General features: G+C 45.0%; 1 protein-coding gene across 6 annotated transcripts in view; it reads left to right on the forward strand.

Annotated features, from left to right (window-relative positions):
• KIF1B (kinesin family member 1B) overlaps window positions 1-26,557 on the forward strand; it is a 150,355-nt gene extending 123,798 nt beyond the window's left edge. For 4 of the 6 annotated variants that reach the window (XM_082613275.1, XM_082613274.1, XM_082613279.1 and 1 more), the window contains 15 exons: window positions 460-568; window positions 1,931-1,997; window positions 2,695-2,779; window positions 5,598-5,724; window positions 12,226-12,340; window positions 13,110-13,243; window positions 14,201-14,262; window positions 15,430-15,575; window positions 15,765-16,004; window positions 17,161-17,232; window positions 18,623-18,744; window positions 20,417-20,566; window positions 21,149-21,341; window positions 21,549-21,667; window positions 22,229-26,557. In XM_082613275.1, coding sequence (XP_082469401.1) covers window positions 460-568; window positions 1,931-1,997; window positions 2,695-2,779; window positions 5,598-5,724; window positions 12,226-12,340; window positions 13,110-13,243; window positions 14,201-14,262; window positions 15,430-15,575; window positions 15,765-16,004; window positions 17,161-17,232; window positions 18,623-18,744; window positions 20,417-20,566; window positions 21,149-21,341; window positions 21,549-21,667; window positions 22,229-22,271 — 1,784 coding nt within the window. In that variant the 3' untranslated portion in view covers window positions 22,272-26,557. The remainder of the gene's footprint in view (window positions 1-459; window positions 569-1,930; window positions 1,998-2,694; window positions 2,780-5,597; window positions 5,725-12,225; window positions 12,341-13,109; window positions 13,244-14,200; window positions 14,263-15,429; window positions 15,576-15,764; window positions 16,005-17,160; window positions 17,233-18,622; window positions 18,745-20,416; window positions 20,567-21,148; window positions 21,342-21,548; window positions 21,668-22,228) is intronic. The other 2 variants (XM_082613276.1, XM_082613278.1) reach the window with 1 other exon arrangement.
• Window positions 26,558-27,737: the final 1,180 nt, after the last annotated feature.

Below are 27,737 nucleotides of genomic sequence, written 5' to 3' on the forward strand. Positions count from 1 at the left end.
GTGACCCTCGTGTGCAGGGAGGTTCAGGAACCACTGGGTTGGAGGACGGGTCTTTCCCGCCACAGCAGCTTTGTTGAGGCCCTGTGATGAGCGAGGCTCGCCCCACATTGCCTGTCCCACATTGTTACCGTGCTCTGCATGCCGCAAATGTGAGAGTCTAAGGAAGGTTTTTTAATGGTTTTGTGAGCACATTTACTCTGCATGAAACCTGTTTTCTCATCATTGGGTAGTTTGTTGAGAGGGAAAAAGATGCTGACTCTCTGTTTTCCTTGTTCTCTGAAGTTAGAGGTACTAATATAGTTGACGGTGAAGTTTCTCTGGCTCTTCTGCACTGAAATCTATCCCCTCACTCTCGCTGCCTTTCCCAAGTGTGTCCTTGAAGACTGACATTAGAGAAGCTTATACCTTTGCTGAGTAGACTTGGACCAAATTTTAACATTTTCCAAAAACTTTTAAAAGTTCCAGCCACCAAGTTAAATACCATGAGCAAAACCAGCCTTGGCCAGAGCATGAGCAAGTACGATCTTCTGGTTTGGTTTGAGATCAGTGAATTGGAGCCTACGGGAGAGTAAGTCCGACTTTATAAATTTTTAAATATGACAACTTTTCCAAAATTAGAAAATGTAATTTTGAGTCTCTCTTGTCTTTGGGTTCACAGAACATTGTCACATTCCAGTTTTGAACTGAATTTGGGGTGGGGAGGGTCTTTATATTATTCTTTGAATCAGATGTTTGTCAGAGAACCATCTAGTATAATAATTTACCTTCTTGTTAGCAATAGCAAGATCCTGGAGACTGGCACTTTGTTATGAGGGAAGACAACCTGCAAAGTGGGTTTTAGCAGCAGCAAAGCAAAGGGAGTCAGAAGCATATTGCACATAAAAGGGCCAAAGGCATATCAGTATGTCAGGGCATTAGGGGACAGAATGTTTCTGTAGACCAAGGTTTCTCAGCCTCTCACTGGGGCCAGATGATTCTCTGTTGTTGGGGGTTGTCCTGTGCGTTGTAGGATATTTAGCTGCATCCCTGACCTCTACCCATAAGATGCCAGTAGCACCTCCCCTCCTGTTGTGACAACAGACGTTGCCAGATGGCCCCTAGGGGTCAAAATTACCCCCAGTTGAGGACCACTGGCCCAGATCAAAATGATCAGCATCAGCTTCCTCTCTCTGTATGAGCTGTGTTAGACTAAGTGACAAATGGAATTACTGTTTATAGTTGTCTCGGAAATGCTTTTGAAAAACACAAAAGAGATCCCTCTCCCGAAACAGAGGCAAGGGGCTGTATCAGTTAGTGTAAAGGGTAGGGGATAAATGTTATCTTAAGGATCCTCTATTTATAATGCTGGGTAATACCATTATGATCACCTCCATAAAACATTTACTGAGTTCCTACTGTGTGTGAGGTTTGGCTCTATCGATGCTATACAGAGTTGTCAGTGGTGACATTGCTTCAAGGAATTTGACTTTCCACAGACAGATCTATAATGTGATTATAACTTACATTATGGGGGAGCAGTAGTTACAGTAAATGGTTTCTACTGAGTTAATTGCTTTCTGATTCTTAAAAAATGATCTAGAATCTGAAATTATCTCTTTCTTATCTCCTGACACTTGCCATTGCAGTTATATGTTATTTATGGAAATATCTGTTAGACAAAGAGCTGGGATTGGAGCCAGAAGATGTTACTGCCCTATGAATACTTCAGTCTAGTCAGGATGATGAGACATACATATGTGGAAAGGTTTACTAAATGCATATGACTGTCCAATTAAATGTCCACCCCAGATGGTGAGAAAGACATGGGATCGGAGTTTAGAAAACAAAGACCACTGAGGGCTGGGGTGACCAGGGAGGACCTCGCAGGTGAAGTTGCACTTAGCACAAGCATTCTGTCTAACTTCTTTGTTTTACATTTCTGTTTTTATAGGTATATTCCAGCTGTGGTTGACCATACAGAAGGCTTGCCCTGCCAGGGGACATTTTTGCTTCACCAGGTACCAATGAAGGAGCAAAAGAGGGCTTAGAAGGGAACACCAAAAAAGTTAGAATAAGAAACATAACTCTCTGTTTCTCTGCTTTTTTATCTCCATTTCAAGGGAATTTGGAAGTCAGGTGACATTGCCCCATCCTTTTTTTTTTTTTCTTTCGTTAATGTTTCTCAAACCTTGGCTTATATTTATTGATATATACCCTGGCTTTTATGTGTAAATATATTTTAAAAGAGCTATTTTGAAAGACTTTATTTCATTCAGTTACATAGTAATTTGTGCAGCTCCCATGTTATTTTATACAATTTTCACTTTGTGATGTTTGGAAACCCTGCTTTCACAGCCAAAAGTTCTTAATGGAGATTGAAGATGAAGGTTTCAGTGGACTAAAAATCTGGCCATGAACTGTAGGCCCCCTTTGGCAAATCAAAAGTAGATTTAGTCAGTGCTCATAAGTGCTTATGAGCCAGATGGGCACACTCTGGGACTTTCAATCTGGGCATCGGTTCTTAAAAGCCATATCAGAACCTGGCTCTTCCTCAGTCCCTGACCTGTGTCCCTTTGTTCAGAATAGCAGTGTGGACAGCATTTCCCCTCTCCCTCCATACCTCCCCTTCCTGCCCATCAGACGATCCAGAAAAGGACAAACAAGAGGAAATAAGAGATTGTCCCAGCTAAACTGCAACCCTGCTCCATTATCTAGGGCATCCAGCGAAGGATCACAGTAACCATCATCCATGAGAAAGGGAGTGAGCTCCACTGGAAGGATGTCCGTGAGCTGGTGGGAGGTGAGTATGTTCCAGCAGCTGAGGACGGGCCTTAGCGGAGTGACTGCTCCCTGTTCGGAGCACAGGGAGTGTGCGGAAGGCTGCGCTGGAGAGCGTGACTGTCAGAAGAGAGTCCTTGAGTTGGAAACTACCCTTGTTTCCCAGCTCCCTTCATCAGTTATTCAACCTGCCATTGTTTTTCTCAGCGCCTGTGGGAGCAGTTCTAGGCCCGAGGCTGGAGAGGGCCCAAGAGAAGTCTCTGCTCCTTGTGAGCTTGGGGTCTAGTGAGGAGACAGCATGTGTGCATGTACAGAGCAGTTTGATGAGTGAGTACCAAATGAGAACAACTGAAAGACCTGTGCTAAAAGAGTTGACGACAAAAAAGATCCAGGAGAACTGGGTTAGCTTGTGGGAGATGATCTGAGTAGATTTGAGAGAACTTAGAGGGTTTCGTTTTTTTGCAAGCTTTGGAGTTAGAGAGTCAGCAATGTCTAACGTGCAAATGGCTAGAAATCTATGGCCAGAGTGGGGAGATTAAACTAAAGCACCGTGAGAGGAAAGAGTGGCCGAATAGCATAAGCTGTAGAACGAGAGCCCAAGGCAGGGGGTCTGCACCTAGTTTTGCCATGGACCCCTTTGGCAGTGGTGAAGCCTCAGAATTCTGTTTTTAAATGTAGAAAATAAAGCACTTAGGATTACAAAGGGAACTAATAATATTGAAATACAATTGTTAAACTGCTAAACAAATTTGTAACATAAGCTCTTCAGTGATGTGGTCAATAAGCAGCGGGGGGGCTTCCCTGGTGGCGCAGTGGTTGAGAGTCCTCCTGCCGATGCAGGGGACACGGGTTCGTGCCCCAGTCTGGGAAGATCCCACATGCCGCGGAGCGGTTGGGCCCGTGAGCCATGGCCATTGAGCCTGCGCGTCCTGAGCCTGTGCTCCGCAACGGGAGAGGCCACAGCAGTGAGAGGCCCACGTACAGCAAAAAAAAAAAAAAAAAAAAAAAAAAGCAGCGGGTCTAATTTCTGTCATTTCAAAGTGGTGATGAATGTCAAGATACTTCACATTAGTGTGATATGAAAACATCTGTGATTTCTGCTGGGGACAGAGGTATGGGTACTGCTGATTCTCCTGTGGTTTGTGCCCTCCCCTCATAATTGCAGGGAAAGGTAAATTTCAGTTAGAGGTTCCTGAAAATAAAGTTGTAAATTTTTTTTTCCCATCCAGTTCAGACCTCCTGAATTCTAACCATAAACCCCTTGGGTATCTGTGGACCAGATTAAGAAGCCCTGGAAGGAAGATTATACTCTGTCCTATCTGGGGCAGTGGTTTTCAAGCTTTTCAAGATTAATTTTTTTTTTTTTTTTTTTTTGGCGGTACACGGGCCTCTCACTGTTGTGGCCTCTCCCGTTACGGAACACAGGCTCTGGACGTGCAGGCTCAGTGGCCATGGCTCACGGGCCCAGCCGCTCCACGGCATGTGGGATCTTCCCAGACTGGGGCACGAACCCGTGTCCCCTGCATCGGCAGGGGGACTCTCAACCACTGCGCCACCAGGGGAGCCCTCAAGATTAATTTTTACACAAAACAAGAGAGATGCTTTCTGACCAGAAAGGGTGGGGAGCAGAGGCAGCAGTTACTAAGGCTTCTCTCTAACCCTATGGCTTATTATTTTTATGACAAACATGAAATGTGGCAGGTGATTTTCTGAATGCTCTAAAAATATTAGTTTATTTAATATAACATAACAAACATATAATATGATTGTAACAATCTTATAAGGGAAGAATTGTTATTCCCACTTCACAGGTGAGGAAAGTGAGGCTCAGAGGTTGAGCATATGCCCAGGCCACACAGATAGTTAGTGTTGGAGCTGAGATTTGAACCCAGGCAGTCCTGCTCCAGAGACTGTGTTCTTAACCTCTGTGCAGTGCTGCATCCCCTACTGTTATTTGAAAACAGCATTGTAAGATTTTAAAAAAGAAAGTGGTGTAATGAAGGCAGTGGCTTAAGAAGTCTGGAGAAGGTGAGTGTGGGATGGCTTGGAAAGAGGGAGACGTGAGAGCAGCAGGGAGACCAGTTAAGTGGCTGTTGCCGTGTCTGAGATCAGAAGGGGATGACCTTCGTGAGCAGGGCAGTGATGTTGGAAATTAAAGCTGAGACAGGTATGAGAAGCTCTTTGAACAAAGAGTAAGTTTTCACTGTTGACTAAATGTGGGATGTAAAGGGGAGACAGAATATGGAGAAGAATGGAAGGCCAAGAATTACAGAATTAGACTGTAGGATTATAGCTGACCAAACGACGCTTCCGGCACCTGAAATTACACAGAGATTTGACAGTCTCTTTTTGGCCTAATGAATTACCGCTTTGTTTTTATTTATTTGTTTGTTTGTTTATTTATTAAAACCAGTTGTTTTTTTAAAAAATTTATTTATTTATTTATTTTTGGCTGTGTTGGGTCTTGGTTGCTGTGCGCGGGCTTTCTCTAGTTGCAGCAAGCGGGGGCTACTCTTCATTGCGGTGCGCGGGCTTCTCACTGTGGTGGCTTCTCTTGTTGCAGAGCACAGACTCTAGGCATGCGGGCTTCAGTAGTTGTGGCTCCCGGGCTCTAGAATGCAGGCTCAGTAGTTGTGGCTCGTGGGCTCTAGAGCGCAGGCTCAGTAGTTGTGGTGCACGGGCTTAGTTGCTCCACGGCATGTGGGATCTTCCCGGAGCAGGGCTCGAACCCGTGTCCCCTCTATTGGCAGGCGGATTCTTAACCACTGCGCCACCAGGGAAGTCCTACCACTTTGTTTTTAAACGTACCCATGTTCTGGTTTCTTTCTTCTTTCTCTCAGGCCGGATTAGGAATAAAGCTGAGGTGGACGAAGCCACAGTTGATGCCATCCTCTCCTTAAATATCATCTCTGCCAAGTACCTGAAGTCTTCCCACAACTCTAGCAGGTGGGGCACCCGGGGAATGTGGTGAGTCAGCCCTCGGGGGGTTGATTGATTCACTGTAGATTCCTTGTTCATTAATGACTCCCCCCTTCTCACTTCAGAGTTCCCTGTTTCCTCCCCTGTCTGCCCTGCTTTTCAAAAATAAAAACATAAATCATTGGAGATACTTGTATGTGATGATACCCCCAGAGAATGGAAATGTTCTATCCCCTGGGGAGTTTGAGTAGATGTAATACAGTGACAGAGAAAAAGCAGAAAAAGAAAACTCAGCATGCCACCCAAGGGTTTAAAAGTACAAATTAATTACGGCTAAGACTAAATGTTTTCCTATGAAGTGTTTGCTGTGGAGAAAGACCTCTCGGCCTGGGATGTCATGGGAACATGCCCTCCAAGGTATAGTGAACCCTCCTGTGTTCATCTTTGCTGCTGCCAGTATTGGCTCAAGGAGTCTCAGTATCTGCTTTTCATTTTTCTTTATGCATAAAGGCAATAAATTATTATAAACTCTTCTGACTAAGATTGGCTGCTATAAATAATGAATTTTATTTTAAATTTTAAATTAGTGTCCCTTAGCAGTCCATTTTATAATCAAGTGATGACAATGCATAAAGTACCTAGCCGTTCTACTTTCCCGTGTCAGACTGGAAATAAATCTGCTGGGGCGCTTTTACCTCCCTGGGAAAGGAGTCCCGTCATCGTGCACAGAGACTCCCATTTCTCTACGTGGTGAGGGCTAGGAAACAGGCATGGCTGTGTGTTCTAATGTGGGCTCAGAACTCAGCCTTCGAATTACAGGATTTCTCTGTGGTCTGCCTGTTCCTAAAAAAGTTGCTTACATGTGTTGGCAAGAGGGAGAGGAAAGATAAGACAATAAGCAGAAGCAGAAATGAAAAGTTCGGGCCAGGATTAATTTCTTTACATTGTTTCTGTGTGTTACTGTTTTGCATGGGAGTGAGGAAGAGGAAACAAATGTCTGTTTGCTTTTTGCCAGTCAGAGGAGCTGGCAGGAGCTGTGGACAGAAAGGGAAGGTGGGTGAGACGGTGTGTACCTATGTGGAGGGGATGTGGCAGAGGTAAAGTAGGGTGCCTTGACCCCCGCCTGGGCCTATTCCTGGGCAAAATCTTGAAACAATACCATTTCTCTGAAGTCAGCATTAACCCCACATAGCGTTCCCTCTTCTGCCAGACATTTACAGCAAGTATTCAGCTGGCATTCACCACATTTTCCTTGCAACTATGAGAAATATATCTTAAACTTCCCTATGGTACTTAGCAAAACAGGGAAAAATGGTGTTTGGTTGAAGTGCTGGTTATGTTAAACTTGCCTACATTAGAGTCACCTTCAAAAGTCCTTTGATTCCTGTCCGGCAGCGTGTCACATGCTGTAGAAGATGAATTTGGCTTTGTTAGAAGCAGTTTATCTTTCCCAGTAGAAGCTTAGAGTTAATCAAAAAAGTTGCTGGGACTTCCCTGGTGGCGCAGCAGTTAAGAATCTGCCTGCCAACGCAAGGGACACAGGTTTGAGCCCTGGTCCGGGAAGATCCCACATGCCGCGGAGCAACTAAACCTGTGTGCCACAACTACTGCGCCCACGTGCTGCAACTACTGGAGCCCGCGTGCCTACAGCCCACGTGCCACAACTGCTGAGCCCGTGTGCTGCAACTGCTGAAGCCTACATGCCTAGAGCCCGTGCTCCACAACAAGAGAAACCACCACAGTGAGAAGCCCATGCACTGCAATGAAGAGTAACCGCTGCTCGCCGCAACTAGAGAAAGCCCGCATGCAGCAACAAAGACCCAGCACAGCCAAAAAGGTTAAAAAAAAAAAACGTTGCTAAAGTCAAGAGTAATAAAAAGAGGAATTTCCCTGGTGGCGCAGTGGTTAATAATCCACCTGCCAATGCAGGGGACACGGGTTCTAGCCCTGGTCCAGGAAGATCCCACATGCTGCGGAGCAACTAAGCCCATGCGCCACAACTACTGAGCCTGCGCAACTACTGAAGCCCGTGTGCCTAGAGCCCGTGCTCCGCAACAAGAGAAGCCACCGCAATGAGAAGTCCGTGCACTGCAAGGAAGGGTAGCCCCTGCTCACCGCAACTAGAGAAAGCCCGCGCGCAGCAGCAAAGACCTAACACAGCCAAAATATAAATAAATAAATAAATAAATAAATAAATAATTTAAAAAGAAGATACAGACTTTAAACACTTGTTTTAACTTAAAGTATATAAATGTACATTAATTTGTCAAGCTCTCGCTATAGGGCCAAGGCCTTTTCTTTAATTGTAGGCTCATTTATTAGACTTCTGACTGTCTTTCTTGCAAAGCCACACCCATAATTCATCACCTATGTTTTTCAATTTGGTGGAACTAGAAACCTATGAATAAAATCTAAGTGCAGAATCCTTTAAACTTTTTATCATATATCATCAAAATTTTATTTCCCTCTTTCTTTTACATTGATCTCACCCAGACTTAACAGCTGTTTTTTAAACAACTCACCATTATCAAGTCTTTTTAAAATGTTCAATTTATTTTTCACACTAAGTTTCCACACTTAGTTTTGTTTCACACTGAACAAAAATTCTTTTTGCCCTCATGTTTCAGTGATTTATCTAATATTGAATTAAATTAGGTAATTATAATAACAAATACAACCACATAAACAAGTTTGTACTGCTGACACTTGAGAAGCATGAAACTCAGCTCTCTGGAGCAAATTGTCTGGGCGATGAGCTACCTCTTTATTTTAGAATAATGTTCAATGAGAAATGGACGTCAGTCTATACATTGTAGGGATGTGGAGAGCATAAGTTCATTTGGTAAGTGGCTAAATGGGGTTTGGTTAAGAGAGCTTCTGTTCTTTTTGCCTAAGGTTTAATGTTTAAAGTTGAACTTACAGAACTCCAGTTGGGTGTATTACATACATAACTAGAGGGCTCCCGTGATATATTGATAGTGGAGCGCAGCTGACAAGGGCCATTACTTCTTTTCTTCCCAGCCCTGCATTTCTGTTACCTACTGACTTGGTTTTCCCTTAACTCCATAGCAACTTCCTACCATTTCCAATAGTAAAGTCACCTCCTAAAGGGATGTTAATAGAGGTGGTCTCCACTCTCCCTTCTGTGCCCAGCATTTCCTTAACTGAACGTCTCAGGGGAGGAACCCGTGTCATTGTAAGCCCTTTATCAAATTATGTCCCGTGGAATTCTCTGTTAATTGTTTGTACACTTGAATTCACTTTTGCTTATCAGCAAACTTGTGTTTTTATATATATATTTTTTCTCTTCTATCTCTCTCTCCCTCTCTTTTTTCCTTTTTTTTCTTTTGCTGCACTAACAAAAGCTTTTTCTGTGTTTTTACAGGCTCTTTCTTGATAAGGATATTCCTAGGTATTTTCTGTTTGCTTTTTTGCACATAAAGATTCTAGTTTATCAGAATGCTTTATGTCTTATGTAGCTTTAACTGCTATTTTAATTTAATAGTTTTCCGCCATGTAAACTTGCGCCCACCTAGGATAGAGCAAGACCTCATTCCGCACCCTTGTGCCCTGGGTTTTTCTGATGCACGTATAGTGTCACATGTAGGCTCTTCAGTAACTTGTAGAGTTCTGAATTATTTTCTCATTCCATTTAGTAAACTTGCCCATTTTATTCTCTGCCCCTTCAAGTTTTCCTCTTCCACATTACAAAGTAGAATGTTACTCCCCTCATTTCATAAGGAATCTCAGGCTTGCATAATTGTTCACTTTTTTGTTTGTTTTGTCCTGTGTAGTAGTAAAGACCAATTTAGTTATTTGAGTAGCTGAGTCTGTGAGAAATATTTTTTTTATTTTTAAACATTTCTCTTTCTCCTGTCAGGACTGCTTGTCTCATCTATTTATTTTCTGCTTTTGGAAAAGAAAAAGTTCCTGGTTTAGTAGTAAAGGAAATTTTCCCCCATCTCTCTCTTCGTCTGATTTAGGGAAGAAAACTGAAGGAAGTGATACATGACAATTTAGCCTAAATGTTTTTTTAAAGATGCACATACACACGCACACAACACATAAACACACACACACACACACACACACATATACACACACACTGCCATTGTCTGGAACATCTTGAGAAATCCATTTGGGATTATTTCCTGACCACCTTAGTGCCATACAGGACAGCATGTCTCAGGACTCAGCCCTGTTTCTAACTCCAAATTCTCTTGCTAGCTTGATTTCGTTGACATTTCTCTTCAGTCTTGGTTGTATTTCTTATGACCATCTCTCAGGAGTTGCCACCCTTAGTGAGTATTTCAAAAGAATGTGCTGCAGTAACTCCCAGGCACCAAACAAAACAACAAGAAAACCCCACCTTTTTCCCCCCATCCCAATACAGGGAGATTTTAGTGATGTCAGAATTTTTCTATGTTAGCCAAGTTTCTGCTGGTGAAATTTCCTCTTTAGGTTAAGTGAAAACCAGAAAACAGAAATGTGAAGAGGCTTTCTCACACAAATTCAAAACATCTGCCTCAGTGGAAAGGGAATCATGAACCCTGAATGCTGGCAGCAGGGGATGCTTAGGTTCTGGTGCGGAGCTTGATGAGGGGCGGGTTCCAGGCAGCAGTGAAGTGCTTATTGCTGTCAAGTGTCTCCAGGGCCCTCGCCCTGAGAAGGGGCCTCACTTCACTCAGCACGGGGTGACCAGACCTGCAGTGCGACAGGCAGGCCCCATTCCAGGCACCTCGACAGACCCTGGGACACAATAGAAGAGCAGTCTCAGGGACAGAGCCCTCAAGTGGCTTCTGCTGAAGTAATGGATTTCACCACCCAATATTAGAATTTGTCTTAAACCAAATTACAATTTAGATTTGATCGAAACAGAGCTTTGTGGATGCATAAAGGGTTCTCTGCTGAGCCCAGTGAGCCCAGGAGCTGGGGAAGGGCTTCTGTTGTCCTTTGTTGTGGTTGCTGTTTGGGTCTCTTGGTTGCTTTGTCCATCTTTGTCCTGTTAGTTGTCTCTATATTCCTTTGATGTCTTTGTAGAGAATTTTCTTGACCCATACGCACTGCCTCAAAAGCTAGATGTTTGAGAGTATCACGTACAGCCGAAGGCCCTTGGACAACACGGGTTTGAACTGCATGGGTCTGTTTGCATGTGGATTTTTTTCAGTAGTAAGTACCACAATACTCCGTGATCCGCAGTTGGCCGAATCGGTGGAGGCAAAACCTTGGGTACCGAGGGCTGACTGTAAGTTATACACAGATTTTTAACTTCATGGAGGGTCAGCCCCCTAACCCCTGTTGTTCAAGGGTCAACTGTACTTCAGGAAGACTTAGATCTAGAAGTAGCTACAAGATGAAATAATCAGGCTTCAAACACTGGCACTCAGAGGATGAGGTGTGGTTACGGAGTTCATTTAAGTATTGTTTTCTCTGTTTATTTCTGGAGAAAGAAGCATGGAGATGTGTTTAAAGAGAAGGTATGCCAGCTGTTTGTTACGGGACACCTAGAAAAGACAGCTGCAGTGAGGTTACCATTTGGGAAGGAGTGAGGAGGAACGTCCTGGGCAGGGGAGAAGGTGTGCAGAGCTCTAGCTGAATTGGGTGGGGTGTGTTGCACGTGCAGAGAGCTAGTGGTGATGGGAAGCCCACTCTGAAGGGCTGGAGGAAGTGTCTTCCCCAGCAGTCCTAACGGGGGCCTGAGGGAGGGACACGGGGCGTCGAGTTGGGAGTTGATCTGTGACACTGCTGTTGAACTCGGGACGGTGCTTCAGGTGAGACTTGCTGAACTGGAAGATTTAATGCCAAGTAGGGTCTATGGTGTTCTACTAGTAAGAGGAAAGAAAGATATTAAAACAACTTTAAAAACCAGTTTATAGGTGTTTATTAAATAATCAAGCTTCTAGTTGTTATCTGAATGTAAGATTCTTATGTGAATTTTCTGGAAAACCGATAAATAGTAGTTGGCTAGCTCTGGTGTAAAAAATCATTCTCTTTTACTGAAATGTCAGCTAAGAATAACCTCTTATTCTTCTATTTAAAACAAGTCTCTCTATACTGTTTCTTTCATGAACCCTCCCAGATGTGTTTGTGACATTTCTGAGGCTCAGCAGAATGGGATCGAGATACAAAGACTGCAGCTTCCAAATGATTGAATCTTTGCTTCCGGCCCTCATCACTGACTGACAGAGGAGCTTACTTAGTCTCTCTTTCCTGTTTTAGTTTCTGTTGATACTCATTTCTCCTTTTCATCTTAATCCCTTTGATTGATCTCACTATTTTTATGTTTCTAGGCAGAGGAGAAACAGGCTTGTCAAAAAACAAACAACAAAAAGCATAGCTTAAGTGTTCCTTGACGATGGGTGGGGGGCAAGAGCATGGGCGCCTGCCTTTTCCTCCTCGGAGGCGCAGGTTCTGCTCTGTCGTTAGACTTTAGTAAGTTGGAAATGCTGGTCGGTGTGGGATTCTGCAGCATTACTGACAATGGCAGTGCCTGGACTAAGGTGACTTCAGCTTCTTCTGGATGACTCCTTCTTGCCTTTTTGACCTTAGGACCTTCTATCGTTTCGAGGCCGTGTGGGACAGCTCCCTCCATAACTCCCTCCTTCTGAACCGAGTGACACCCTATGGAGAGAAGATCTACATGACCTTGTCGGCCTACCTGGAGGTGAGAAGACCCACAGCTTGAGTTGCCTTGAACAGCCAGCCCTGAACAGTGGGAAAGTTACAACAGGAAATGGGGAGGAAAGATTTGACTGATTTTGCCTTCCTTTCCCCCTGCACATCCTGAAGTTATTTATTTTATTATTCTTTGCTACCTGTTCTGGTTATATTAAATTCTGTTCCTACTCTCTAGTTAATCAAAAAGTCACATAACTTTTATTACAGCTTCAGCTTTAGCAGCCCAATTCCCATTCTTCAAAGAATGTATGATTTTAAGAATACCACCTCTTGTCTTTGTAGTTGTGGGCCGAGCCTAGTGGTGGTTAACGGCGCAGACCCTGGAACTAGCCTATCTGAGTTCAAGTCACTGTGCTGCCACTTACTGCCTTCCTGTCCTTGGACAAGTGACTTCATCTCTCTGTGCCTCAATTCCCTTGCCTTTCAAACAGGGGTAATAATAATAGCATTTATCTCAGAAAGTTGTTGAGAGGTCACAGAAAAGGATTTAGAACAAACAGTGCTTGGCATATAACAAGTAATAAACATTAGCCGTTATTACAGAAAAAAAACTTTGAAAAAAATAAATGCATCTGCAAGCAACACCACCTGACCTTGCACGTATTATCTTCTGATTTGCTGTTGAAATCATCGGTAGAGCTGAAATCCTCCACCCCCCACATCTGGGAGCAGCTTTCCAGATACGGTAGTGCCCAGACTGTGGTCACAGATGCTCTGTCTGTGTTTAATCGGAGCCCACTCCTGTTTGCTTTCAGCTGGATCATTGTATCCAGCCAGCTGTCATCACCAAGGATGTGTGCATGGTCTTCTATTCCCGGGATGCCAAGATCTCGCCGCCACGCTCACTGCGCAGCCTCTTTGGCAGTGGCTATTCGAAGTCACCAGACTCGTAAGTTTTTGAGACAAGTTTAGCTTCCAGTTGGTGTACCCTGTACAGAATCAGCAGTCTTCTAGCTGCTGTTTTCAGGGTTGGTTCACAACCTATAAACCGGAGTGCAGTGACTTGAATGTTGGCATTTAATAAAATATTGATAAATAGATGAGTTAATGAGGGAAGGAAGGAATGTTCCATTGTGAACACTTCTCAAAAAATTTTGTAGGGACTAAATGTTCTTTTTAAATGTCATTATTATTATTTCTAACAGCTTACCATACCATTGGGATTTTTTTCTTTTTAAGATTTATTCATGTTTAAGATATATGAATATACATGAAGAATAACACAGTGACTACCTGTGCATCATACCTGGCTTAAAAATTAAGTATTACTAATACAGTAGAAGATTCAGTCCCTTTCTTTTTTTTTTTTTTTTTTTTTGCTGTACGCGGGCCTCTCACTGTTGTGGCCTCTCCCGTTGCGGAGCACAGGCTCCGGACGCGCAGGCTCAGCGGCCATGGCTCACGGGCCCAGCCGCTCCGCGGCATGTGGGATCTTCCTGGACCGGGGCACGAACCCGTGTCCCCTGCATCGGCAGGCGGACTCTCAACCACTGCGCCACCAGGGAGGCCCTCAGTCCCTTTCTTAACCACACCCCCCAGAAACTGATGTTTATCATTTCATTCTAGTCAGACTTTTCCCCGCTCATCTTTTCTTTCCTGTGGTAAGAAAAGGCAAAATTTTAATCTTCACATTTGTATTATTAATCTTCTAGTTTATCATTCAGTTTTATTCTTAAGTTCAGAACAGGAAAAGAACAGTGACTGATAAGAAATGTCTGTAATTATATTTGAGGGTGGATTGCAGTCCCAGCGGAGGAGACAGCGTTTTAAGCAGAGAGAATTGAGATTTTCCTGGTTTTGTGCTATATGAAATTAAGCAGTTGTTTATTTGTTTTAATTCAAATAGCAATCGAGTCACTGGAATTTATGAACTCAGCTTATGCAAGATGGCAGACACAGGTAGTCCAGGTAAGCTCTATGGATCAGGAAAGTGATTGTTACCTTTGCATTTGACTGGAGTACATTATATCAAAAATCTACCCCACCCCTGTAGGATAGATATACATTTTTGAGAAGGCAGTTATATTTTACAAGCCACTTTGGTGGTGGTGGTAGGAGTTTCCTTTTTCTGAGTTGCAGCACTGTTTGGTTTATGACATGCAATACAGTTATAAAAGCTGTATGGGACAAAATGTTGCTGGGCTGTGGAATACTATGACAAATTCAAGTGTATTAGAGTGAATTTGGCTTGGAAAACTTCAGAACCATTTCCCTCTCCACCTGAACCCCAAAGATAACTTGACAGTATAACTTTACAGGTGCTATCAACCTAGAATTTGAACTTCCTATGCTCTAGAAAGACAAATTATTAAGTTGAACTTGTTCTGTGTCCTTTTTAATGTCTCCTTGAACTGCTGTAGTTCCTCCAGTTTGGTGGCCTTCAACAGCACTCTATGTTTCCACGTTTGTATACTGGAATGTGGACACAAGTCAGGGTTTTTAAAAACATTTAATGTAAATTTGAGTCGGTTTAGAGAACATATGTGGAAAAGAGGCCAAGGCCCACAGGTAAGATTGAGATAAAAAAAGATGACTTTGAGTATGAATCCAAGTCCCAATAGCAGCTAATTAGTGTCTAGATAGTTCCTTCAGAAATGTTTTAATTAACATAAATTCATGTCTCTTGTATGTGAAACCAGCATAATATTTTTAAAAATTAATGAGAAATAATGGAGGCTAAACCAGTCTGTCATCTGCCATCTTAACTGAGTCACCAAATATGAGGTAGCTCACATTTTTCCCACTTTTTTCCCATGAGTGTATTTTTATATATTTAGAACAATAGCGTACAGGCTATTTAACCTCTGTATTTTCACTTAACATAATAACTAGCATTTTCTCAAGAGGCATTACCAGCTTCATAATTATTAAAGAATATAAAACTCAGTTTTTAAAAGAAGTTTAGAGAGTTGCTTTGGGGCAAAAGGGATACATTTTTATTAATAATCAAAATCCCATGTATCTTGAGACTAAACTGTCTCAGTGTGCCCTATATTGTGAATTATTAATTCATTTTGAGCTAAAATTGGAATTGGATTTTTTTCTGGAAAAAATAGTTGTTTCCTCTTATCTTAGGCATGCAGAGGAGGAGAAGGAAAATTTTGGATACATCAGTGGCGTATGTGCGGGGAGAAGAGAACTTAGCAGGCTGGCGGCCTCGTGGAGACAGCCTCATCCTTGAGCACCAGTGGGACTTGGAGAAGCTGGAGCTCCTGCACGAGGTACCCCGGGGCACGGGGTGCGCAGCTGAACTCTCGGGCAAGATTCCCTCAGCATCATCAGTCTTACACTCACCTCCTGTCTGTGATCCTGGCTTTGCAGTTTTCCATCATGATGGAGGCCTAATATTTTGCTTATTAAGATCTTGATGAGCTTTGTGTTTGCTGAGGCTGTAGTGTCGATCTTCTTAGGTGGAGAAAACCCGCCACTTCCTGCTGCTCCGTGAGAGACTTGGTGACAGCATCCCCACATCCCTGAGCGACTCGTTGTCCCCCAGCCTCAGCAGTGGGACCCTCAGCACCTCCACCAGCATCTCCTCTCAGATCTCAACCACCACCTTGGAAAGTGCCGTCACACCCAGCGAGAGCAGTGGCTACGACTCCACAGACGTTGAAAGCCTGGTGGATCGAGAGAAAGAGCTGGCTACCAAGGTGTGGCTCCCTGCCTCTGCTGAGCATTTTCCCCCTGTGAGGCTCTGTGAGCTGGTGTTTCTGTTTTTTCACTTGCATTTTCATCTTTCTTTGAGGGCCTCTGTTTCAAGGCCTGTGCTCACACTGTGAATATAGAAATAAATGAGACTTAACTTCTGCCCTTAATAAGTTGACAGGCGAGGGGGCGACAAGCTTACAAGAGAGGTTTGGTTGAGAATGCTGTGGGAGCCGGAGGAGAGGCCTGCCCGGACTGGGGCACGAACCCGTGTCCCCTGCATCGGCAGGCGGACTCGTGGACTGACCTTGGAAGGATGCACAGGAGGGAGCCAGCGGCGTCCTGCACAATCATTGTGAGGGAATCCGTGCAGGAGAGGGACAGGAGATGGAGTTGGAGAGATAGGGCAGGGCCAGATCATGAAGAGTCTATGTGCTGGACTAAAGCGTCCAGAATATCCTGGGAGTGACTTGGAAATGTTTCAAACAGGTATTTGTTTTAGAAAGGTTTCTCTGGCAGCAGTAAAGAGGATGGATTTGTGGTGAAGAGACAGGCTAGAGGCAGAAAGAATTCTTTATTTCAGTAATCCAGATGAGAAACGGTGAAGTTTTTAACTATGGCGGGGGTGTGTGGGATGAAGAGGAATCACGGGAGAGACACTTGGAAGGTAGAATCCGCATTCCTTGTTGCCTGGATAACAGCAGGAGAGGGCAGAGAGGTTGTTGAGGATGACCACCAGGCATGTGGGTCTGAGCAACTGGCTGACAATGGAATACAGAAATAAGAGGGATTTTGTGTTCTTTTCAATAATCAAATGGTCGTCTAGTTGATTTGGGAACGTATGTCCATCCAGAAACCTCCATGCCTTTTAGTACCAGGGCAAATGGAGAATGAAAGGGATGCTGTTGCATTCTTAAGCACTTGAAACTGTGGTGTTTACGGTAATTCACTTTTGTAGTCAATGGCTTTTTATCCACTCATTTTATCATCTTTGTTAGGCATGTACCAGGCCTCTCTTGCTATGTACTCAGTTAATTTCTAGAGCTATTTGAGCAGCACCTGAGCTCCACTGTGAGTCTTAGCCATGTTACTTTCCCTTCCTGCTTTAATCCCGGGCTTTGTTTAACCATTGAAACTTACTCTTCCCTCTCTCTTCCCTAGTGCCTGCAACTTCTCACCCACACTTTCAACCGAGAATTCAGCCAGGTGCACGGCAGCATCAGTGACTGCAAGGTGAGCAGCTCTCATTTCCTGTGCTCAGGTTTTGCTGCTTTTAGGTGGCTTGAGATGGGCATAGCATCATATGTGAGGCTGTATGACATATCTGCTCTGTCGTTTATTTAATTTTTCAGTCAGAACACTGACTTCTGAAGATAAAAGTATTCTTCTGTGTCTCTTAGAGTAATTATGAGATGGGAAACATTTGGGCTTTTCCCTGAGTCCCTTGGAGAAGAGTATTCTGCAGGGGGTGATATATTATTATATGGCAAAAGGCACAAGAAGTCCTGAGGTTCTTGGTGGCATGAAATTTTGTTGCCTTCGACAAAGAGTGAGGTGAACACTTTAAAGAATTTCTGCATCATTCACTCTGTTCTGGTCATCTTCACCTTTTTTGCTATTCCCTAGACACTCCAAGCTTTCCGCCTTGAGGTTGTGTACAGTGGCTATGCATTTACCCAGTATAACCTTCCAGATAGTCCCATGATTCGCTTCTTTATTTCAGTTTTCTGCTCAGATGTTGCCTCCTTGGAGCGGATTTCCTTAACCACCCTATGTAAAGCCAGCAGCCCTCTGAAACCTTTTTTTTTTTTTTACATCTTTATTGGAGTATAATTGCTTTACAATGGTGTGTTAGTTTCTGCTTTATAACAAAGTGAATCAGTTATACATGTGTTCCCATATCTCTTCCCTCTTGCATCTCCCTCCCTCCCACCCTCTCTGAAACCTTTTAACCTGCTTCTCTGCTTTACTTTTTGCTGTAGCACTGATCCCTGCCTGACACTTCTTAAAGTGTTTGTTGATTGGTTTATTATCTGCCTTCTCCACTTAAAGTGTAAGCTCCAGGAGGGCAGGGCCTCGGCCATATTCTTAGAACAGTGTCTGTTGTTCTTGGTTCTTGGCACATATAGGTAGGGTCATTTAGTTAATACAGAAGGCTGTAGCAATATAAAATATAAACATTTTATAAATATAAAAAGCTAGCCTTGCCTCTTTTATAAATGTCTTTTTTTTTTTTTTTTTTTTTTGCGATATGCGGGCCTCTCACTGTTGTGGCCTCTCCCGTTGCGGAGCACAGGCTCCGGATGTGCAGGCTCAGCGGCCATGGCTCACGGGCCCAGCCACTCCGCGGCATGTGGGATCTTCCCGGACTGGGGCACGAACCCGTGTCCCCTGCATCGGCAGGCGGACTCTCAAAACACTGTGCCATCAGGGAAGCCCTTTTATAAATGTCTTGATTCCTCTTGTGACACTTTGGCCAAAAATTTTCGTAAGAATTGTTTTCTTCAATGACCTGAAACAGAAGAGGATTTATGAACGTGAGGTCACTGGCTGTCAAAGCTTCTTACTGCAGAGGTGGTTTTGTTCATCTGAATCTCACTTGCTGTGTTCTGTTTTCTTCCAGTTGTCTGATATCTCTCCAGTCGGACGGGATCCCTCTGTGTCCAGTTTTAGCAGTGCTACCCTCACTCCCTCCTCCACCTGCCCCTCTCTGATAGATGCTAGGAGCAACTCTTTGGATCAGAAGTAAGTACCCAGATTTCACTGACAAAAGCTAATTTAAGAACCAAGGGAGGGCTTCCCTGGTGGCGCAGTGGTTGAGAGTCCGCCTGCCGATGCAGGGGACACGGGTTCGTGCCCCGATCCCGGAGGATCCCACATGCCGCGGAGCGGCTGGGCCCGCGAGCCATGGCCGCGGAGCCTGTGTGTCCGGAGCCTGTGCTCCGCAACGGGAGAGGCCACAGCAGTGAGAGGCCCGCGTACAGCAAAAAAAAAAAAAAAAAAACCAAGGGAAATGCCAACCTTCCGCTAGCTCAGTGGTTCTCAACCGAGGGCAGCAGCGTCCCCCTAGGCAGCCTTGGGAAACACGTGGGAGCCTTTTCTGGATGTCACAGTGACTGGGAGGATGCTGCTGACATCTCTTAACGTCATACGTTTTACTGACTTTCTGCATCAAGCCACTGACTCCTCTTCTTCATCCGCTTTTGTGTGATTTGTTCTTGTATTCGCACCCCTGATTGTCTCCTCGGTGAGATCAGACACAGGAAGCCCCATCCTGGGAAAAATATTTTGAAACTACTTTGGAAAAAATATTTTAATGACACAAGAAAACATATAGGTAAGAAGAATAGAGATGAAGTCCATGAGTGATTCCAGGAACTCATCATTAGAATCGCTGCTGTGCAGTGCGCCATCAGTCTCCTTCGCCCTGTCTCCATTCATTATGCTCACCTGTCACAACCCACCTGGTTATCATCCAGCTGTCTATCTTCCTGTATCAACACTGAGGCAGTGGGCTGGAGAAAATAACACAACCAGGTAATTTAATTGAATCTGGGATGCCATCAACTCTAAGACATTATTTTTATATGCCACTAAAAGAAAAAGCAGTGCCAACTAAAATGTGACATGCCATCAATTACAAGATGCATCCCAATTCGAGAAATGGTAAAGTTTGAGAAAAATGGGCTTTTTGGAATTGGTGAAGTGCAGTTAATTAGACTAAGCTGCTCTACAAAGATAACAGTACAGAGCGCGGGGATCCTCTGGCTCACGTCGGTTCCGAGCTGGTCCTGGTTGGTGGAGCAGCTCTGCTCCAGACAGCCGTTCAGGGGCCCAGCTTCTTCCCATGTGTCTGCTCGCTCTGCCAGCCCCTCAGGCAGCGGTCCTCAGACTTCAGTGGCATCAGCATCACCTGGGAGGCTTGTTAAAGCCCAGGTGGCTGAACCCCATTCAGAGTTCCTAATTCTGCATGTCTGAGTTGGAGCCTGAGAATTTGAATTTCTAACAAGTTTTCAGGTGAAGTTGATACCGCTGATCAGGGACCTCACTTTGAGAACCGGTGCCCTAGGTGGTGCCCTAGGTGTGGCCTTGAGACTAAATAGAAACATATAAAGGAATGGAGTTCATATTCAATACCCTTCTGTTTAGAGGGCGTCAGGGTAGGAAGAGAGACTGAGTGACTTGGTGCTCATCAGTGATGAGTTTCCTTCATAACTGCAGAAGGATGTGACACCAGGTGAATCTGGGGTTACGTATCGGACGCCAGCTTCGTCATCTTAGCCAAGCTCTCTGGAACTGATGTTTGCAAGGTCCCTGGTGTTCGGGGAGAGGCACTGTTCCTCCTGGTGAGATGGCTGTGTGTTGACCTTACTGAAGCACCTGTTACCCCTTTCTTCCTAACCTCTCTCTTTTCAAGGACCCCAGAAGCCAATTCCCGGGCCTCTAGTCCCTGCCTGGAATTTGAACAGTTTCAGATTGTCCCAACTGTGGAAACGCCCTATTTGGCCCGAGCAGGAAAAAATGAATTTCTCAATCTTGTTCCAGATATTGAAGAAATTAGACCAGGGTGAGTACTATACTGAACAGGGATGCCAGGTATTAAAAGACAAATTAGGGCTTCCCTGGTGGCGCAGTGGTTGAGAGTCCGCCTGCCAATGCAGGGGACACGGGTTCGTGCCCCGGTCCGGGAAGATCCCACATGTCGCGGAGCGGCTGGGCCCATGAGCCATGGCCGCTGAGCCTGCGCGTCCGGAGCCTGTGCTCCGCAACGCAACGGGAGAGGCCACAGCAGTGAGAGGCCCGCGTACCGCAAAAAAAAAAAAAAAAAAAAAGACAAATTAGCAGGAATTTACTTTTAGCTCTTCTGCATGAGGTCTGCGTTACAGTCTAATGCAAATGGAATCAGGGTGAAAGAGTGCTGGGCTGGGTTTCCGCTCCAGGTGTGTCACCCGCCACCGGCACAGCATGTGGTGGTGGTGCTTTGTGCTCTTTTGCTGCATTTCTTCGGCAGATAAGATTGTAGACCAAGTAGATCATTTGCCTGTTTCGTTCAGCCTGGGGACTTGGACTAGGTCTGTTTTGATGGCCCTCGGCTCATGATCACTTTATTTTTGTGAGAAACTAACTTCTCATGTACTGTCCTTTTCAGCTCAGTGGTCTCTAAGAAAGGATATCTGCATTTCAAGGAGCCACTTTCCAGCAACTGGGCTAAACATTTTGTCGTGGTCCGTCGCCCCTATGTCTTCATCTATAACAGTGACAAAGACCCGGTGGAGCGTGGCCTCATTAACTTGTCCACAGCGCAGGTGGAATACAGCGAGGACCAGCAGGCCATGGTGAAGGTCAGTCCTGCCCTCTCTTGCTTTTCATTGCCACGCACAGCCTTCCCTGTTGAGTTCTGAACTCCCTCGTGTGGTGTGGAATCTCTCTTTTGTATTTGGTGTCTCTGAACCTTCAGTGTGAAGGGCCATGTGCCCTCTGAATATGGCTGGTGGTCCCCACTGTTCAGTATCCATAGTAACTTTCTCATCTTCCTGTGTCTCTTTTAGACACCGAACACCTTTGCTGTATGCACAAAGCACCGTGGGGTCCTTTTGCAGGCTCTCAATGACAAGGACATGAACGACTGGTTATATGCCTTTAACCCACTCCTTGCTGGCACAATACGGTAAGAAGTTGTTCCTGTGTTTGCTTCCTCTCCTTGGTTTTTGGTTCCAGGGACGTCAACATAAACAGAAAAGGAAGTCTTGTTGCAAACAAGTTTAAAATAGAGGAAGGACAGGAGTGTAAGTGTGGTTGTAAGGTGACGATGAGGCCTCAGCTTCTCATAAGGTGGCATCTGGTGTCCCGAACGGCTAAGGAGACTCTGGTCACATCTGTACCCAGTTAATCTCCTGCTTTGACTTTTTATTCTTAAGGGGTCTACAGCTGGGGTCTGTGGGACTGAGTAAAAGGAAGATTGTGAGAACCTTAACTGTCTCCCAATGTTCGGCCGTTTGATCTGGCCTCAGATCCTGTGCGGGGCTCGCGTCCCAGGGTCCCCAGAGTGAGGAGGACCACTGGCCAGCCTGTTTGTTCAGGGGCTTAGAGACCCGGGCCTGCAGTGCAGGATGGGAGGACGTGCAAGGAGGGGAGCACAGAGGAGGAATACCTGCGAGGGCGAGAGCCCCGGATCCAGTTTTCCAGTCCCGCCGTCTGTCTGATCCTCTGATCCCTTTTTTGCCCACAGGTCAAAACTCTCCCGCAGATGCCCAAGCCAGCCGAAGCACTAGGTGACTGCCGAGCGCCCTCACTCGCCTTCCAAGAGATAAAGAAAGTGTTACCTCTCATTCCTCTTTGTGATTTCTTGATGGTTGTTCTTGTGTGTGATCCTGTGGCTTAAGTGCTTGTCCCTCCTTGTCCAGCACTTTTTCTATCGCTCCTGGTCCTCATCCCCATTGCTCTGTACTCTTTTCTTTTTTCCTGTGCTGAGAATCTTGTTAGAAGCATGTGGCCTAACAAAAGGGGGGGAAAAAACGAACAAAAAAACAAAAACCCAGAGGGGATCCAGTGAATCTCCCAATTATTTTTTGGTGTATTTTGGCTTCCTTTTGTGTGATAGGTCCCCATATGACCACCTCTGATGTCTGTACTGCTGTCTTTGGATATCTCTGTCTGTTGTTCAAGACAACATAATACTTTTTTCTTTTCGTTGTGATATAATTTTAATTTTTCTTATAATTTTAATTTTTCTTGTGGCTTAGAGACTAAAGGAAGAGACATCTGGTCTTTTATAGAACCTGAGAGGAAGAAACTTACCTTTCCCCCTTCTGTCTCTTTTTGCCATGACTAATCCTTACATTTTCCATTCAGGAAAAGGGTTGTAGTGAGCTTAAAAATGGGACAGGTGTATTCTCCGAAATTGGGGCTTATTTAGAACATAGTTATGTAATTTTCATTTAGTGGAAGAGACTTTTCAGCAGGTTTGGGACAGTGGCTGCTGTTGACCTTATAAGAAGGCAAGAGCCAGGGCTGTTATTGCTGATGGATTTCAAAGGGCCGTGGGACTTGGGCCGTGACAGTGGGGGTCGGTAGGATGCTTGTATTCCCTCACAGCAGGGCTCCTGTGAGCTGTTTGTCTCCACTGGGAGGGAGCCTCTTCTCTCGGAGTCTCAGTTCTGTTCTTGGAGGTAGTAATGACAGTGGCACAGTGTGGAGTTAGCGCCATGGTGTCATGTACAAACGTCCCACAAGGAGGGAGTGTCTCACCATCTGGCGATGAACTTGACGGTCTTTGTCAGCATTACGATTATGATAATGCCGGGTAGTGTTGTAGCTCCCTTCGATCAAAGAACTCTAGCTCTTAAGTGTAAACTTGGACGTGTCCCTCTGAATCCAGTGGTCATTTTCGGTGATCCTTGTCAAACTGAAAACACTTTCAATGATGCTTGTCTCCCTATGCTCATAGATAAGTGAACATGGCAGGCTTTGCTTTCTGGACCCCAGAATTATAACGGACTTCCTGCCACCACTAAGAGCAAAAGGACACCTGGGGGCAGAGAAGAGGGTCCACCTGAACCCTGGCCCCAGGCCTGGTCATTTGTCTCCTCCTTGGTTATCTCCATCGTGCGTGGAAATACTGCCAGAGGAGAAAGGAGGAAGGAGCTCACTGCCGGTAGCCTCCTTCTGTGACAGAACAGGATCGCCTGCTTCCAGAGGCCCTCGTGGAAGATGCTCTTTCTCTTTCAGCTGCAGTAAGTGTCACAGCAATGACATGGGAGAGAAGGCCTTCAGTTACTTCAGGTGCTTTGCCAGTTGACTTGGGGCTGCTCTGTACCATCCTTTACTGCCCTCGCTCACACCTCTGTCTGACCATCCATCCTTCAGGTGTTCAGGAAAGTATCTGCTTCCACTTTGTGGAGATCCTCCGCCGGGGGTCCTCTGCCTCGAGGGTGCTGACTCTCGGGTAGCAAAGGGGAAGGGCCCGTGCACTCAGCAGAATGGGTGCTGGGCAGGCTCGCCAGCACCCAGACCCTTGCCTCTGCCTTCCCGGAGGGGCTCATCTCCTGGCTTCGTTCATCATAATTGCTTTGCAAAGAGGAGGAAAGGGGAGTCACGGAGAGCTTAACAAAAGAAAGACTAGAAATCAAAGGCTATGACCTTACCTGAAAAATGATCAAGAAAAATTCTATGGTAGACTTTTTAACTTTCTTCCTCTCCTTAAAACATAGGTCACTAACTCTAATGTTACTTGTTTTCTAAGTGGTGCTTCAGACTTTAAAGTAGTTAGAGGTTTCTTGTCTAATGGACACAATGTGCCCTTCCAGTGTCCACTCAAATCCAGGGTCTGCCCGTGCTTAGAGACAGCTTCCTGGGCTGAAATTAAATCTAGTTTCAGGGAAACGAAGATGAGATTTGAAGGTTACTTTTCGAATTAAATCATGGATGCTGCTGCTGTTACAGAGTCTGATAGGAGGATCCGTGTCTGTGGCAAAAGGAGGCCGGGGGGAGCCGAGGGAGATAGAATCAAGTGATACAGTGAGATGACTCTTGTTTTTTATTCTAACTTAAACAAAACTGACTTGGAAAGTCTTTGCTTTGGAATGTCAGATACTAGAAGAGGCCGAGGTGAGAAGGCCTTGTGAGGCAGCGGGGGCCTTGGCTGCGGCTCCCCAGTACACACAGCCCCCACTGGTGCCCCTTTCTCTAGGGGTCTGTTTTCAGGTTGGAGTTGGAGCAGTTTCAGGATCGATGTTCCCTTTCCAGGCAGGTCCATCCCCACTTTGAAGCTCTGAGAGAGAATTTATGGCAGGAATTATTTATGAGGCTTTCACGGAAGACAAAGTGTCAGGAAAGTTGAAAGAACTCAAACCTTTAAGGAAACCACCTTTTAAAGGTTGGTTGGTTTGTTTGTTTCCTTTTTTTTTTTCTTGAAGCACACCTTTAAACAAGCAAATAATAATAATAATAAAGCAAGAAAGAACACTTATACAAATTTAGGGGAAATGAGCGCTAGAGTAACCATCTCCTTCCCTCCCTCCCCCATCCTCCTTTCTCCTGCCAGAGCAAAAGACGGCCTCACAGCTTCCACCAGACCAGTGCTCACACCCTCCTGTCTCCGCGCCTGCCTGGGGGTCACTCAGCTCTCAGGCCTGGCTCTGCGGGGTCCGCCAGCCCACGCACACAGCCAGGAGCGCAGGGAAGGGCTGCTTTTGGCAGCTGGGTGAGCACTTGGATTCCAATACGTTTTGATAATGTGAGGGAGGTGGAGGGAAATGATTTTTCCCAACTATGACTACTCATATTTTGGATGAGATTTTTCAGCTCTTGTAAGATGAAGGAATCAATTAAGCCATTGTGGAAGATCTTTTGGTACCTAAAGTAAAATGACTTCTCCTGGCACATATATCAAAGCAAAGACTTTGTTGTCTGCTGCTTGTTGTCTGATTTACAGGGATATTTAATTTTGTAAGGTATTTGTATATTTATACAGCTGTAATTAATTGCACATTGAACTGGAAAAGCAAGGATGACCTAGCGTGCAGCACCTGCTGGTACTTGGCATTCCCTCGTCTGGGTTCCACTAGGGTTCTCCTGGACAGTGTCAGGGCTTGTTCGTTTCTTGTTTGACTCGGATCCTTCATTTTACCTTTTGGTTCCCTTTTTAAAATGTGATTGTTAACCTGCTCTTTGAAAAGAAAGAGACTAATTTTGCTGCTGCTCTCAGAAGGTTTGCTGAATGTATTTAAATAAGACTCTAACTCGTGTGCACTGCAGCTGTCCGCTGTGGCCAGCGATGATTCACCCAAGTGTGTGGCCAGACCATGACTGTGTAGCAGGAATGTATTGATTTGTGCTTCCTTAGTAAATGGAGATATCAGCTGAGAGATGATCTGCTGCTGTTGTGTTCCAAAAGGCCACTTATGAAACCTGCGTTCGAGCCCCATAAAATCTTAGGAGAAAGCCCCTAGTCATTTAAAGGAAGAAGTTAGAGTTGATACAAATTTCACATTAAAAACTCAGCCTAAAGCCGCTTGTGCTCAGACGGAATGTGTGAGTTGAGGTTGGTCTCTTGCCAAACCCTGGCCGTCGTGTGTTGTTTTCATGTCTTCAAGTTAATTTTTTTCATGCTGCGTATTCTGGCATCAGTTCACCTGAGGAATCCATCAGCCTTCTCGTGAGTCGTCTTAGACTTTGTGGCTCTGAAGTACTTGTCCGGTGAGACTTCAAGTCCCTTGTTACCATCCTCATGCACAGAACCCATGAAGCATACATAAGTGGCCTTTTTGAACCAAGACTTCGCAAACTGATCTCTCCCCAGGGAAGGAGTTGAGCGCATTTAGCAACAATGTACATTATTAATTTCAGATTTCCATTTTCGTGTTTTATTATGTAAATATTATCTGATGTTCGGAGCCTGAGTATACAGAATGTAAATATAGTTCTTGTATTTGTACTAATTCTGGTTCTTTTGCTGTATAGCCTTAGATGTGCAATGCAGACATCATCTAACTGTGTATGGTAACCTTGCATCACGGAACTATTAGTGAACGAGGTAAAAATAATAAAGGTACGACCAGTGCATCAGAAGGCTCTTGATGTGCGTTTATTCCTACACCCTTTGAAAGGTATTTCCACAAAGATTTTTCTTGATTTGCAAAGATATTACTCTTCTGGGACAGATGTCACCATGCTATGACCTACATGTTACTTTCTGATAATGCAAAACAGCAGTTATTATATAACCAATGTGATGCTGTTTCTTTGAAAGTATGTTCCTCCCGGTTAGAGAAGTGGCTATTTTAGGTGGAAGATTTTCCTTTTTTTTCTCCCAAAGCCTCTGTTTATATACCTACCAATGATTCTGTAGTGTTGTTGTAGGGTGGGTGATGGAGGGGTTGAAATTTTCACTGTGTCAGTTTAACAAGTTCCTGTTGTGAGCAGAGAATGAGCAGGGACCACTGTCCTGGGTATTTGGGGAGAAATGGAAGCAGGGAAGGGAAGCAGCATTCAGGCAAAAAGCAGCAATTCGTTCAGTGCGTATCCGAGGGCGCACCTGTCCCCGGCAATGGATTCTGATGATTCAGCAGCGAACAGAACAGGCCCTGTACCCGGGGCCCTCCCATTCCAATGAGGGAAGACACTCGTTATCCAAATTTAAAATGTTACAGAGCGAAGTAAAGCTTATTAATAAAAGATTAGAAGGGACGGGAAGAAAGCGTCTTTTTAGATTGTGTGGTCAGGGAAGGCCTCTTTTGGGAGATGACATTTGAGTAGACTCCTGAATGAAAGAACGGGTAAGCCATGCAAATCCCTGGGCAAAGAGGTCTCCACGCGGAGTAAGTAGGTACCTGAGTCAGCAGTGTCCTCAGAAGATTCCAAAATAGCAAGGAGGCCGGCATGGAGTAAGGAGGTAGCCAGAGGCCAGGTGTTCTTCAGGGCTTAGATAACTAATTTCATCAGACGGAAACAGGAACCGAGGGCGGATTTTGAGGAGATAAAGTCCCATGATCTTACTAGTGTTTTCAAAGGCCATTCAGATGGCTGGGCGGAGAGCAGCCTGTGTGTGTAGAGATGGGGGACACGTGGAGGAAAGGGGGCCACACGGGAAGTTGTTGCCACAGCGTCCCGGTGGGGGGATGGAGGCTTGGACTAGCAGCGGTAGATTCGGGGAGAAAGGGCCAGATTCAGGACACATTTTACTGTTAGAACTGAGTCTGCCGAGGGACTGCATGTGGAGAAAGGAGGACGGTAACTCC

Source organism: Mesoplodon mirus (genome assembly GCF_964341445.2).
Source record: "Mesoplodon mirus genome assembly, chromosome: 3".
NCBI classification, from domain to species: Eukaryota; Metazoa; Chordata; class Mammalia; order Artiodactyla; family Ziphiidae; genus Mesoplodon; species Mesoplodon mirus.